At 40.4% G+C, this 15,924-nt stretch overlaps 1 protein-coding gene across 2 annotated transcripts in view; it reads right to left on the bottom strand.

The window, feature by feature from the left end:
- rpa1 (replication protein A1) overlaps positions 1–9,477 on the bottom strand; it is a 60,953-nt gene extending 51,476 nt beyond the window's left edge. Inside the window, exons 1-10 of one of the 2 annotated variants that reach the window (XM_024445191.1) lie at positions 9,316–9,477; positions 9,068–9,118; positions 8,734–8,812; positions 7,223–7,331; positions 6,933–7,021; positions 6,708–6,779; positions 3,320–3,449; positions 2,866–2,968; positions 2,705–2,773; positions 2,192–2,384 (exon numbers count right to left, since the gene is read on the bottom strand). In XM_024445191.1, the coding sequence (XP_024300959.1) occupies positions 2,192–2,384; positions 2,705–2,773; positions 2,866–2,968; positions 3,320–3,449; positions 6,708–6,779; positions 6,933–7,021; positions 7,223–7,331; positions 8,734–8,812; positions 9,068–9,118; positions 9,316–9,348 (928 nt within the window). In that variant the 5' untranslated portion in view covers positions 9,349–9,477. The remainder of the gene's footprint in view (positions 1–2,191; positions 2,385–2,704; positions 2,774–2,865; positions 2,969–3,319; positions 3,450–6,707; positions 6,780–6,932; positions 7,022–7,222; positions 7,332–8,733; positions 8,813–9,067; positions 9,119–9,315) is intronic. The other variant, XM_024445193.1, reaches the window with a different exon arrangement.
- Positions 9,478–15,924: the final 6,447 nt, after the last annotated feature.

The raw sequence follows: 15,924 nt of genomic DNA, 5'->3' as shown, positions 1-15,924 counted from the left end.
TGCTAATTGTATTTGTTGTTTGTTTATTTGATTTGCTTACTTAAGGTTATGTTAACTTAAACCTGCAAGAGGGAAACGTTTACCTCTCATGGCCACATGGTGCCATCTTTAATGTTAATGCTATTATTTTAATGATTAGGCACACAAAAAGTGCATAGTGCTGCTAATTGTATTTGTTGGTTTTCAATATAAAACTTGGTGACATGATTTCAGTGTGTGTATTAGTACATTTTAAACATCTCCAGCACGTTTTAACAACAGGGCGATAATACTGATAATCGTGATCATGTCACTATAATCGTTATATGACATTTTCATACCGTTTCATCTCCATACAGGACAAAGATTGAATCCTACTACACTGGCTCTGTTGCTCGTCGGATGTGGCAGGGCTTGCAAACTATTATGGACTACAAAAGGGAAGCACAGCCGGGAGCTGCACAGTGACACGAGCCTACCAGTCGAGCTAAATGACTTCTTGGCACACATTGAGGCAAGCAACACTGAAGCATGCATGAGGTTACAAGCTGTTCCATATGACTGTGTGATCACACTCTCCGTAGCCAATGTGAGTAATACCTTCAAAAACATGTCAACATTCACAAGGCCAAAGGATTACCAGGACGTGTACACCGAGCATGCGCTAACCAACTAGCAAGTGTCTTCCCTGACATTTTCAACCTCTCCCTGACCGAGTCTGTAATACCAACATGTTTCAAGCAGACCACCATAGTCCCTGTGCCCAAGAACACCAAGGTAACCTGCCTAAATGACTACTGGCCCATACCACTCATGTCTGTAGTCATGAAGTGCTTTGAAAGGCTGGTCATGGCTGACATCAACACCATTATAGCAGAAACCCTAGACCCACTACAATTTGCATACCGCCCCAACCGCTACTGCCCTCCAGACTGCCCTATCCCACCTGGACAAAAGGAACATCTATGTGCTCATTGACTACAGCTCAGCATTCAACACCATAGTGCCCTCAAAGCTCATCACTAAGCTTAGGACCCTGGGATTAAACACCTCCCTCTGCAACTGGATCCTGGACTTCCAAACGGGTCACCCCTCCCAGGTGCTAAGGGTAAGTAACAACACATCTGCCACACTGACCCTCAATATGGAGGCCCCTCAGGGGTACGTGCTCAGTCCCCTCCTGTACTCCCTGTTCACACATGACTGCATGGCAAAGCACCATCATTACGTTTGCTGACAACACAACAGTGCCTGATCACTAACAACGATGGGACAGCCTACAGGGAGAAGATCAGAGAACTGGCAGTGTGGTGCCAGGAAAACAACCTCTCCCTCATCGTGATCATGGGGGGGGATGATCGTCAACCACAGCAAAAGGTAGGCCGAACATGCCCCCATCCTCATCGACGGGGCTGTAGTGTAGCTGGTTGAGAGCTTCAAGTTCCTTGGTGCCCACATCACCAACGAACTGTCATGCTCCAAACACAACAAGACAGTTGTGAAGAGGGCACGACAACAACTATTCCCCCTCAGGAGACTGAAAATATTTGGCATGGGTCCTCAGTTCCTCAAAAAGTTCTACAGCTACACCATCGACAGCATCCTGACTGGTTGCATCACTGCCTGGTATGGCAACTGCTCAGCCTCCGACCGCAAGGCACACCAGAGGGTAGTGGGTACGGCCCAGTACATCACCAGGGCCAAGCTTCCTGCCATCTAGGCCCTCTATACCAGATGGTGTCAGAGGAAGGTCCTAAAAATTGCCAAAGACTCCAGTCACAGACTGTTCTCTCTGCTACTGCATGGCAAGCGGTACCGGAGTGCCAAGTCTAGGTCCAAGAGGGTTCCCCTAAGCCATAAGACTCCTGAACAGCAAACCAAATGACTTCCCGGACTATTTGCATTGACCCCCCCCTGCCATTTGGGATGCTGTCTATGGTTTCTTATTCTCCCTCCTCTCCTCACCGGGCTCCGCCATAGGGCCCAAAGTCAATCTGCGCCACAGGACACTACTGTCATCAGCATTATTAATGACTTTTATCCCTGCTCTTATAATTACCTAAACCACCCCAGCACAACCCCCTGCTACCGTAGCATCCATCCCTATGATAGGATAATAATAAGCTAAGTGTGTTGACGGTTATCACGCCCCGCCAGCCCTGCCTGGACCACCCTTCCTCTTTGTTCCTCCCTTGCTACACCTGCACCTTACCCAAAATGGCGTCCTTTTCTCGGGTCTCCAGGTCAGCGATGGAGATGAAGTTGCACTGCACCATGGGTACGTCCTGGGTGTCCTCACAGGGGATGATGGTGGATTCTCCATTTAGGGTCATCTCATAGTCATTCTTCAGGGACGAGTACTGCTTGTTGGCGATCTTCAGTGATCCCTTGGAGATGTAGAACACCTGGGCATGAATAAAAGTAGGTTTAAATCTAAAGTGGATTTGGGCATAGGATTCATTTCAGCTGAATATTGATGTAGGAACTAAATCAAGCCTGGCAGAGGATCTGTAGCAGAGGATCATTTTGCTACTGTCCTTTGACTCAATTTGGAGAGAATCATTCATCATCTCATTACACCAAATCATATCCAATTCAGCACATTGTACAAATCAAAAAGTATTGGCAATAGCACATTGAGATGAATTACTAGGTTGACCCAAATCTGTGAAAGTGACAAGCATATGGTAGATAAGCATCCTTAATAGGAGGCAGTTCCTCTCACCTTGCCAGTCTCGATGATGCTGTAGAACTTGTCCACCTCCTGGGTAAAGGCAGTCACTCTGATCTCTCCCTGCATCAACACACAACACAGTCAGCAATGGACTAGCTCCACACGATCCAATACGGCAACATGAGAAAATGCAAACAGAAAGGGTTACTCACACTTTCATCCACAATCTCCATAGAGAACAGCTTGCCGTCCCCACGAGAGTTGCTCCAGGTGCGGATGCCGCTCTTGTTGGTGACACGTGCTCGGATGGTCCACCTGAGAGAAAATAACCAGTTTATGTTGCTGTTGGATGGACCTCTATTCCTTGAAAATACCTTGACCAACTATCTATGGAATAAATCACAAAAACATCCCCAAATACAAATCAAACAAACAGTCATTATTCCATTCTATGACTAAAGAGTATGGAATAACAGGATTATCATGACTTAAGAATAAACATTTGGGCAAGAGGTCATGTTGTTTGAGATGTTTGCCAAAGTGATAGGTTGCATCCCAAAAGGCACCCATTCCCTATATAGTGCACTACTTTAAAGTAGTACACTATATTGGGAATACGGGGCTATTTGGGACGCAACCATAGACGGGTATAAGAAGACTACTCACTTTGACTGGTAGGGGTTGAGGCTGGCAATGGGCACGACTTTGGAGGATCCCCCAGGAGTGCTGGGCATTGCAGACAGAGGCATGGCCTTCTTCCCCCCAAACTCTCTGCTGGGACCTTTGTTCATGGTGCCTAATGATAGATAGGGAAATGAGAGAACAGAGAGCTATTAGTGCATATAGAGAGCGGCAAACTCAACAAAATAGACATCCATAACTTATCAGGGCTGAAACTCCCTGATCACTGTAATTCTCACTTCATAAGAGTAGTCTCACGTAACAGAAAAACTTTTACCAGGAAGAGTAGCCGATTTATTGCGGTAGATTTGGGATAGTAGGAGAGAAGAGACAACACCCCAAGACCAACTAAGTTCTGAGTTTGTGAGATGGTGTTTTAGTGAGAGATGATTCGTGTATCACAGACTCAAAGCAGACAGAAGTGTGAAATAACAAACCACAGCTGCTCTTCCCACACGAGATTGGTGCATACGGCCTGACTGAGGGTTCTCTGTTCGGACAAGCACTAACTGCACATTTGATTTGTGTGCTTCTCACACTGTGGATTACAATTCAAAGTGTCAACTTTGCCAACAACTGCATTTCTAGTAATTAAGCCCCCAGATTCAGCAGCACAGCACAGCCACACAACTGAACAATAACAACTGTGCTGATGAGGAGGATGAAGCTCACTATCACTACTTCAATTCCCTAACACCAGATTAGTGGGATGAATACCTACGACCCAGACCATAAAATAAGATCCTGAAGTCATAGATTAGGCTAAGAGTTCATCGGACGTGGTTCACAAAATGCCCTATGATACTATAGGTTAGCACTAAGAAACCATTCCTTTAGCCATGCATATTTTCATGAAATCCCTGCTTAAACACTTGTACTGTGTAATGATTAGAAATGTTTGTCACGAGAGATGATTAACATTTATTTAGTTACCTGCACCCTTCTTCTTTTAGCTATTTAGTGAGAATATGTATTTAAAAAATCCCATTAAAAAAAATGTAAAAGCAAAATTCAAGTAGAATAACTGAATACACAGTACCAGTCTGATGTTTAAATGTTTAGACACACCTACTCATTCAAGGGTTTTTCTTTATTTATACTATTTTCTACATTGTAGAATAATAGTGAAGAGATCAAAACTATTAATTAACACATATGTAATAACCACAAAAAAGTTTCACAAATATAAAACATCATTTTGTTTTTCTTATTATGGCAAGAACAGCTCAAATAAGCAAAGAGAAATGACAGTCCGTCATTACTTGAAGGTCAGTCAGTCCAGAACATTTCAAGACCTTTGAAAGTTTCTTCAAGTGCAGTCGCAAAAACCATCATGCACTCCGACACTGGCTCTAATGAGGACCACCACAGGAAAGGAAGACCCAGAGTTACCTCTGCTGCAGAGGATAAGTTCATTACTTGGGGCGGCAGGTAGCCGAGTGGTTAGAGTGTTGGGGCATTAACCGAAAGGTTGCTAGATCGAATCCCCGAGCTGACAAGGTAAAAATCTGCCGTTCTGCCACTGAACAAGGCAGTTTACCTACTCTTCCTAGGCAGTCATTGTAAATAAGAATTTGTTCTTAACTGACTTGCCTAGTTAAAAAAAAGTATATACAGTTACCAGCCTCAGAAATAGTAGCCCAAATAAATGCTTCACAGAGTTCAAGTAACAGACATCTCCAAAATAAACTGTTCAGAGGCGACTGTGTGAAAATCAGGCCTACGTGGTCGAATTGCTGCAAAGAAACCACTACTAAAAGGACACCAATAAGAAGAGACATTGGACCGGTGGAAATCTGTCCGTTGGTCTGATGAGATTTTTGATCTTTGTGAGACACAGAGTAGGTTTACAGATGATCTCCGCATGTGTGGTTCCCACCGTGAAGCATGGAGATGGTGGTGGTGTGGGGGTGCTTTGCTGGTGACACTGTCAGTGATATATTTAGAATTCAAAGCAAACGTAACCAGCACAGCTACCACAGCATTCTGCAGTGATATGTGATCCCATCTGGTTTGCGCTTAGTGGGAATATCATTTGTTTTTCAACAGGACAATGACCCAAAACACACCTCCAGGCTGTGTAAGGGCTATTTGACCAAGAAGGAGAGTGATGGGGTGCTGCATCAGATGACCTGGCCTCCACAATCACCGACCACAACCCAATTGAGATGGTTTGGAATGAGTTGGACCGCAGAGTGAAGGAAAAGCAGCCAACAAGTGCTCAGCATATATGTGGGAACTCCTTCAAGACTGTTGGAAAAATATTCCAAGTGAAGCTGGTTGAGAGAATGCCAAGAGTGTGCAAAGTTGTCAACAAGGCAAAGGGTGGCTACTTTGAAGAACCTAAAATATATTTTGATTTGTTTAACACTTTTTTGGTTACTTCATTATTCCTTGTGTGTTATTTACAAGGTAGAAAATAGTAAAAAATAAAGAAAAACCCTTGAATGATACTATATGTATATTTTGGAATCAATGTCAGTAGCATATTATCTCTCATGGCAAGATTACCATTTTAATCTGGTACTAATTATAACTAAGTGCTTAGCTAATTACTTGATGAAAAGGGAACTGTCGAAGTTAAGATTAAGTTAGTGTAGCTCAGTTGATAAGAGCATTGCGCATGCACCAGGGTTGTGGGTTCGATTCCCATGGGGGACCCGTATGAAAATAGTATGAAAATGCATGCACTCACTACTGTAAGTTGCTCTGGATAAGAGTGTCTGCAAAATGAAACATGTAAGGAGCTGAAACTTATCAGTCAATAGTACTGTATATTCAGATCATATCCAATTCAAAACCAGATTTATAGTCTGACTGATGAGCACATCAGGGCTACTGGAAATAACCAGTGTGGCGTACAGATGGTTCACCCGCAACATGTCTGTTTTATACATTCTCTCTAAGACTGATTTTAAACACCTTATTTGCAACAAAGAGGAGACAGAATATATACCTAGTATTTTGTGTTTAACAGCATCACATTGGTCAACCACCATCTTATCTTAGTAAGATCAGTAGAACGTTACAGATGACAATATACCCAAGAGGCAAATGTTTTTTAACTAAGCATTCTGACAAAAACAGTAGCAGTGTCATATGTTCAGTAGATCTGAGGATTTTAACCAAGATTTGTCCATTTTGCATAAATGTTGCCATCTACTGGAAACAAACTAAATTACCTATCCAATAACCTATATTGAAGTGTTTTGCAACCTTCAAACCCACTAGGAATTAATATAGCTGCAAAACATTAGGAATTTATCTTGAGAATACAGTCAATTAATGACCCAATCTCTCAATTCAAATCCTGCTACAGGATGTGAAAGGGCATTAGATTTAAAAGCACAGTGGGTGATCTGGAATTGTTTACCATAATTTCCATTCTGGGGCTGCAGGGGGTGGACTGAGGGATTGGGGGCTGACTGTGGGGCTTTACTCTGACCTGCAAGGGAGGTGAGGGAGTGAAAGGTAAAAATTCAAGTAAGCTGCACATTCAACATTGTAGGTTATATGCATGTCTGGATTCAAACATTTGTTCATCTTCACTCCCCCTAAGCCTTATGATATGGTGATGGAGTATGGGATGAAGACTCGCCTTCCACGTAAGGCGTGGGCTCTCCGATCTTTCCAGCCACCTCATCAGCAGACTTTACCACCTCCATGTCTAATATGACCACCACATGCCTGAACAGAAGAACAGCAATAAACAGATTAACAATTGCATTGTAAATTATATTCCAAAGACTAAACACATGGTTGATAAACAACAAAAAGTGTGTCTGTGCATATCCATTGTGTCCATACTGACAGCTCTTAAAGTATAAAAATGGAGAGAAAAGGGTTTGTCATTCTGTAGGAAAACATCAAAAGATAGAAGCACCATACCGTCCATCCTTTAGGACATTGGTCACATTCCTCTTCAGCTGACAGATACAGTTTGGGGCCAGTCGGTTGTCCTCGGCCATTGGGTTGAGTTGGGTGGAGAGCATGAACGCTACAGGAGGGATTGGGAGAGGATAGGAGATGTTAGGGACAAGATAGACCAACAAGCACATGGCTGTCCTCTACTGCACTGCCCAAGTGCTGCACATCCACTGCACATGGCCATTGCGTGTGCTAGTCTGTCTTGTCTATGAGATGATGATATGCATCTCCCAACTAATCCCCCCCACACACTGTTCCAAACATGCCATCCTTGTTAATAAACATGGAAGAGCCAAATGCAGCCCAGTTTAGTCTGGGATGAGGATCAATTTAGATCCCAAAAATATGTTTCTAAAGATGTCTTAAAATATACTATTTTTATGACTTTGTATGGTATCACAACACTTATTCAACTTCGTCAAATTAAAAGGAAGAAATTTATTATTTTTCTTTGATGATTTCCAGCTCTCTTTTCATTTTACTGAATCCTGACTACCTCCTGCTGATCAGCCCCAGGCAATCCACAGCATAAAACACATCCACAGCATAAAAACACATCCACAGCATAAAAACACTCCAAAGTGCCCCGTTGCTAAGGTCAGCTATTTACCTTGATATTTTCTGGGTGAGACTATGGAGAAGGACTAAAACAACTTTTAATTAGCCCTGTTGTCTTTTTAGTCTACCTCCTGGTGTAATTCAGATTACGACTATTGCACGCAATATGGATTTAAAACAATGGGGTGCAGTTTCTCAAAAGCTTAATTTGGCAGGTCTAACATCTCTATTATGAATATCCTTGACTTTTAATTTAAACTGATACCTTGAGCATCCTGACTGGTTGCATCACCGCTTGGTATGGCAACTGCTCAGCAACTGACCGCAAGGTGCTACAGATGGTAGTGCGTATGGCCCAGTAAATCACTGGGGCCCAGCGTACAGCCATCCAGGACCTCTATACCAGGCAGTGTCAGTGGAAGGCCCTAAAAATTGTCAAAGACTCCAGACACCCTGTTCTCTCAGCAAGCAGTACCGGAGCGCCAAGTCTAGGTCCAAGAGGCTTCTAAACAGCTTCTACCCCTAAGCCATAAGACTGCTAAACAGTTAATCAAATGACTACGCAGACTATTTGCATTCACCCCACCCCACTTAATTTTTTTAAATTGTATTTTTAACACTGCTGCTTCTCTCTGTTTATTAACTATGCATAGTCACTTTACCCCTAACTATATTACCTCAATTTGGTATTTACTGTGTGTGTGTGTAAAAATAATACAGTTGTAACCTTGCATTCACTTAAAATACTGCCATATATTATCCAAATATTACACTTTTGTTTTCTTTACATGCCACTTCTACAAAGCAATGCTATGCATTTGCTACCTGTCATGGTCACCTGCCTCGTGCCATACAACCATTTCTGTGTGTACTTTGAACAGGTGGTGGAGTGGATTTTGAATAGTTCTACTCACAGGACATTGAGTGCTGTCCATCACTCATCATCAGACGAAAGCGGGCTGGTCCACTGCCTCCATCAATTTTACGGATGTTCTGAAAGAACATGAATACAGGAGTGCGGTAGACATCATATTGGTCAATTTCGACAAATGTAGCAGTGGTCCAAATCCGTATTACCATCTTGGTGAATATCCTTGTCTTAAATGTTGGTCTCTAAAACATGGGTCGATACTGTCCAAGTTAGCTAGCTAACTGTTGACCAGGCCAGTAGCCATTCTTCTACAGTTGGCCTACAGTAACTTGACCAACTAATTCGCTACTTCCACAAGGACATACACTCATACTCACCACTAATTGAAGAATGGGGTTCGGTAAATTATTAGAGCCTTTGGTTAGATCCTGTTGAAAAAGCAGAAAACAGCTTGAGACAGATGGCAAATATATCTAGTTAGCTAGCATTGTGGCTGGCTAGCTAACGCAACAAAGCATTCAGCAGCAGCAGCACTCCGTGCAGTCCCTGTCCGAAACCATCTTTCTCGATGCTAGGTAAACTTTGTTTACATGCTTTCTGGGATGTCATAAAATTCCCCACCTACCTCTATTGCTCCCTTTGTCAGCATGTTATTCATGTTGAAGCTGAGTTTATAGCTATGTAGAGTGAAAATGTACGTTTTAAAGCGAACTCGGAGAGGACAATCTCACTTCTACAGTGACAGCGCTTCCTCCGTGTTGTGTCTGTGGCGCCAAATGTATCCCTGAACGCGCGAACTGTGCATAACGTCATCGCGTAATTTACTGCTAAGCCTTCCGGTTTCTCTTATAGATCTAGGATCATTTTACACTCGCAAAAACCCACCGTTAGCAACAGGAGGTAAAACGTGAAACTGACCTTAGACCAGGTTGCCGAGCCAACGTGCCTCTATGGAACGTGCCTTTTGTTATGGGACGTGCCATTGGTTAAACGTGTAAATAAAAAAAGTGTTTATATAGTCGGCGTTACAATGTCTAAAATTGCTTTATAAGAAGACACAAAATAACTGTTGTATGAATAGCTGCTCTTTTTATTAGATGTCCTGCAAATTCTGCAACATTTATGAACAACATTTATTATCCTTTTTTTATTTTGTTTTACATTTATGAACAACATCTTTGTTGAAGAAAAACGAGCGGATTTAAAGGCGCTTCATGGTCAGTCTGACCTCTGCATTGGCTATACTGTATTTACGGTGATACGGTTCTGCATAAATCAGGGCATTCCTACTTCTTACGCATTGCGGACAACGCAGAGCGCGTCTTTTCTTTTTCCCAACGCAGTTAAGCCAAAACCACGCCCCGTTATTCAGAGGGGGGGGGGTCTACAAGTCCGGAAGTGAATATCACGTAGCGCGAAATTTCAGTCACTGATTAATAATGTTTACCGTTATATTTCAACTTTAACAATTTTATAGAAATTATTAGCTAATAAATATTTCACAAATTATAAATAATAAGCATGTGCTTTTACCCAATAATAGACAACTAATGATAATATAACAACTTTACATACCGAGCTAGTAACATTAACTAGCCTAGGTTAACTTAGCTGACCTTCAATTGAGGGAATTCAGCAGAGTTATCTGAGACATTTTTCCAACTCATTGAAACTCTGAAAATAAATAAATGGACAAATGTGGTGTTGTGTGTTCGTCCATGTCTCTCAACAGGCTGTGAGGCAAAAGTTGCCGCGAGCAAAAAAACGCTAGCCAATGGAAAGCGTAGTAGAACGCTCCTCTGAATAACGGGGCGTTCTACTATGCTTTCCATTGGCTAGCGTTCGTTTGCTGGTTTTGGCTTAACTACGTTGGGAAAAAGAAAGACGTGCCGGCACCAAAACTGTTGAGCAGAGCTTCTTTTTTTAAAATTGTTATTTTATTTTATTAATATCAAATCAATGCATAAAGCACATGAGGGAACACAAGCATACATAGATGACAAACAATAGATAATAGAGCTAGAGGGGTCCAATATCACATTACAATTACACAAGGACCTTAAGGGACATGCATATACTTACAATTCTAACAGCTTTTTTGTTAGTAGAGCATTTAACCGTCTTAAAATACAGTTCAATTTCTTTTTGTAGGGTACGAAAATGTGGTTTTCTGTTTGTAAATTTACATTTGTGTATATGAAATTTGGCCAAAAGAATAATGAAATTAATTACATAAAAATGATTCCGCTTATTTCTATTGTATGTAAAGAATCCAAACAGCACATCTCTCCACAATAGTGTAAAATCTCCATAAATGTGTTCAATTATAAACCTACTGATGTCTTGCCACAGTTTTCTTACATGCATACAATGCCCAAAAAGATGCACAACTGTTTCTGGGTGGTCATTTCAAAAGGAGCAATTTGAGTTTATGTTTTCCTTAAACTTCTTCATATAGTGGTTGGCAGGATAATATTTATGAATAATTTTAAAGGAAACTTCCTTAATTTTGTTAACAAGTAGGTATGTGTGTGGCAACATCCAAACTTTTTTCCAACAGATATTATCAATAAATCCATTCCAATAAGGCATGACATAAGGTATAGATACAACATCCTGCTGAAACAAGGATCGTATCACTCTGTTGTTGAATGGACCAAAAGAGAAACAAATCTTTCCTACTGATGAGTCAACAGGGTCAACAGAAGTTAGGCTCTGAGGGTCAGCTCTAGACATGTTCCTGAATAACATAGCAACACCTGAGGGAATGGCATCTAAAACAATTGCAAAACCTTTAGGTGTTACAGGGACCTTGTAAAGTGATAAGAATTCTTTATTTCTTTATTTTTTTATTTTACCTTTATTTAACCAGGTAGGCAAGTTGAGAACAAGTTCTCATTTACAATTGCGACCTGGCCAAGATAAAGCAAAGCAGTTCGACAGATACGACACAGAGTTACACATGGAGTAAAACAAACATACAGTCAATAATACAGTATAAACAAGTCTATATACAATGTGAGCAAATGAGGTGAGAAGGGAGGTAAAGGCAAAAAAGGCCATGGTGGCAAAATAAATACAATATAGCAAGTAAAACACTGGAATGGTAGTTTTGCAATGGAAGAATGTGCAAAGTAGAAATAAAAATAATGGGGTGCAAAGGAGCAAAATAAATAAATAAATTAAAATTAAATACAGTTGGGAAAGAGGTAGTTGTTTGGGCTAAATTATAGGTGGGCTATGTACAGGTGCAGTAATCTGTGAGCTGCTCTGACAGTTGGTGCTTAAAGCTAGTGAGGGAGATAAGTGTTTCCAGTTTCAGAGATTTTTGTAGTTCGTTCCAGTCATTGGCAGCAGAGAACTGGAAGGAGAGGCGGCCAAAGAAAGAATTGGTTTTGGGGGTGACTAGAGAGATATACCTGCTGGAGTGTGTGCTACAGGTGGGAGATGCTATGGTGACCAGCGAGCTGAGATAAGGGGGGACTTTACCTAGCAGGGTCTTGTAGATGACATGTAGCCAGTGGGTTTGGCGACGAGTATGAAGCGAGGGCCAGCCAACGAGAGCGTACAGGTCGCAATGGTGGGTAGTATATGGGGCTTTGGTGACAAAACGGATTGCACTGTGATAGACTGCATCCAATTTGTTGAGTAGGGTATTGGAGGCTATTTTGTAAATGACATCGCCAAAGTCGAGGATTGGTAGAATGGTCAGTTTTACAAGGGTATGTTTGGCAGCATGAGTGAAGGATGCTTTGTTGCGAAATAGGAAGCCAATTCTAGATTTAACTTTGGATTGGAGATGTTTGATATGGGTCTGGAAGGAGAGTTTACAGTCTAACCAGACACCTAAGTATTTGTAGTTGTCCACGTATTCTAAGTCAGAGCCGTCCAGAGTAGTGATGTTGGACAGGCGGGTAGGTGCAGGTAGCGATCGGTTGAAGAGCATGCATTTAGTTTTACTTGTATTTAAGAGCAATTGGAGGCCACGGAAGGAGGGAATAACTGAGTAAAAGACCCTCTGCATTTACCAGTTGGCTCACCAATAGGATATTATTTCCGAACCAATATTCTAAAAACAGAGAGGTATTTTTATACAATATATCCCGATTATTCCATATATAATATCTGTGTGGAGAAAAATTGTGTTTATAAATTAAGGACCATGACAAGAAAACCTGCCGATGAAAAGCAGAAAGTTTCACTGGAACTTTGTCAATATTATAATTGCATAACAACATGAAGTTAAGGCCACCAAAAGTAGAGAAGACATGATGAGGAATAAAATTCCAGATAGAAGTGGGTCTTCTTAGGAATTGTTTTATCCAATTGATCTTAAAAGTATTATTTAAAGTAGTAAAATCCAGAAAATTCAGTCCTCCATTCTCATAAGTGTTCATTACAACAGTTTTCCTAATGTAATGGGTACGGTTTTCCAAAGAAAGTTGAAAAGCATCTGGTCTATCTCCTAGCTTATTTTACCGTCAAGATATAAAGATAGAGCACCATATGTTAGTCTAGAGATACCTTCAGCCTTGGTTATTAGGACTCTACCTTTTAAAGATAGGTCCCTCTGTAGCCATTGATTTAGTTTCTTCTGGGTTTTTTAATAAGAGGGTTAAAATTTAGTAAGCCTCTAGACTTCCGATCCTTTGTAATGGTTATGCCTAAATATGTAAGTTCTTCTTTTACTGGAATACCATAATATGAAGGTGTCACACAATCTTTGACAGCCATGAGTTCACATTTCTTAATGTTAAGATATAGACCAGACGCTTTGGAAAAGGATTGTATCACATTGATCGATATGGGAATTTGGTTAGCGTCTTTCAGAAAAAGTGTAGTATCGTCAGCCAGCTGGCTTATAATAATTTATTTACCAGCTATGGAAATACCTTGTACAGGACTATTATTTAAAGAATTTGCAAGAAGTTGGGTGATTAATAAAAACAGGTACGGAGAGATAGGACAACCTTGCCTAATTCATCTCTTTAACTCAAATCTAGGTGAGGTGCCATATTTCAATTTGATAGAGCTGTTACCATTTGCATAGAGAGTCTTAATAGCCTTACAGAAAAAAATCCCAAAGCCATGTCTCTCAAGGGAGTGGAAGAGAAACTGATGCTCTACTGTGTCAAATGCTTTATAAAAATCTAAAAATAATATGAAGCTATCCTCAGTTATTAGGTCTGAGTAGTCAAGTACGTCTAATACTAGTCTGACATTGTTAGAAATATGTCTGTTTCTCATGAAGCCAGACTGTGTTTCATCAATGATTGCATCCAGGACTTCTTTAATTATTTTTGCAAGTAGTGAGGCTAATATTTTATAGTCATTATTAAGAAGACAAATTGGACACCAGTTATCGATGAGCAGCACTTCTTTTTTAGGTTTAGGTATCAGTGTTATTAACCCCTGACTCATTGTAGGAGGGAGAACATTGTTTTTAATACTCTCTAAAAAGACTTCAAATAAGAAGGGAGCTACTTGTTCAGAAAATAATTTGTAAAATTCTGATGTAATTCCATCAACACCTGGTGATTTATTGTTCTTTAGATGTTTGATACACTCTATAATCTCTTCAACTTTGATGGGTTCATCACACTGTTTAGATTCTATATCACTGATAGAGTGAACATTATTCAGTGAGTTAAAAAACATATCTGTGGATTCCTGACAGTACGTAGAGCTATACAATTTTCTGTAAAAATTGCTGCAGTATTTAGCGATTAATTTTTGGTCATTTGTAAAAACACCATCAATGTTTAACTTATGGATAGTGTTATTTTTAGAGTGAAATTTCTCAAGTCTAAAGAAATAGGATGAATTCTGTTCTCCCTCCTCAATCCATTTTTTCCTAGATCTAATAAAGGCTCCTTCTGCTTTTAATTGATATAATTTGCTCTGAACTTATTGTTGAGTTTTAAAGGTATTCTACTTTTCTCCCCATCCAACAAATAGCGTCATATATGATAGAAATGTATAGAGATCTCACACCAAAGGGACTGTTGAGCGCTACATCCCGAGGGGTTCGAGCTGATTGTACGGAGATCGTGACCGGCGGTTAAATGGAGTCCCTTGAGAAGGCAATAACAAGATGTATGTCAGGAGAAGTGCTATATTATCATAAGGAGACGTATACCTGGAATACGGAGGAGGAATGGAGGAAAAAGGAGAGGCAGAGGAAGTCTAAGAGAGAGAGAGGGAGGAAGAGGGTGAGCTTAAGTCGGTTAAAAATGATGGGAAAAAGGGAGATGGTTTGTTAAAGAAGAATGGTACAAAGTGTAAGCAGAATGAGTTGAAGACAGGAGGAGAAATGGAAGTGAATGAGGGCGAAGTATCTGATGGTTGTGTTTCTTCTGATCAGAAGGAGCAGGTGCTCTGCGTTAAATGAATAAGGGGCAAGATATGTGAATTATTTTGATTCAAGAAAAGGGTGCCATTGAAAGGAGTGATTACTGGGGTAGATGTAAATGTGAAAGCTGACCAACTGTAGGGGAAGATTCCCGGTGTTTGTGATGCTCGTCGTTTGGTGCGACGCAGACAGGGTGGTGTGAGTGGTGAAACAGAAGAGTCTTTGTCTGTTCTTTTGAGTTTTGATGTTGAGTCTTTGCCCAACATAGATGTTAGGATATATAAATTAGAGGTTGACCAATTCTGATTTTTCAACGCCGATACCGATACTGATTATTGGAGGACCAAAAAAAGCAGATACAGATTAATCGTCTGATTTTATATATATGTATATATTGTATATATATATATATATATTTGTAATAATGACAATTACAACAACACTGAATGCACACTTTTATTTTAACTTAATATAATACATAAATAAAATCTATTTAGTCTCAAATAAATAATGAAACATGCTCAATTTGGTTTAAATAATGCAAAAACAGTGTTGGAGAAGAAAGTAAAAGTGCAATATGTGCCATGTAAAAAAGCTAACATTTAAGTTCCTTGCTCAGAACATATGAAAGCTGGTGGTTCAATATTCCAAGTTAAGAAGTTTTAGGTTGTATTTATTATAGGAATTATGACGCGTCAACTATTTCTCTCTATACCATTTGTATTTCATAGACCTTTGACTATTGGATGTTCTAATAGGCACTTTAGTATTGCCAGCCTAATCTCAGGAGTTGATAGGCTTGAAGTCATAAACAGTGCTGTGCTTCAAGCATTGCAAAGAGCTGCTGGGAAATGCAGTAAAGTTTGAATGAATGCTTAAGAG

The sequence above is a fragment of the Oncorhynchus tshawytscha genome, linkage group LG14 (genome assembly GCF_018296145.1).
Source record: "Oncorhynchus tshawytscha isolate Ot180627B linkage group LG14, Otsh_v2.0, whole genome shotgun sequence".
In the NCBI taxonomy this organism is placed as follows: domain Eukaryota; kingdom Metazoa; phylum Chordata; class Actinopteri; order Salmoniformes; family Salmonidae; genus Oncorhynchus; species Oncorhynchus tshawytscha.
The sequence above is the reverse complement of the archived record's forward strand: the minus strand, read 5'-3'. Positions and strand labels throughout refer to the sequence as shown.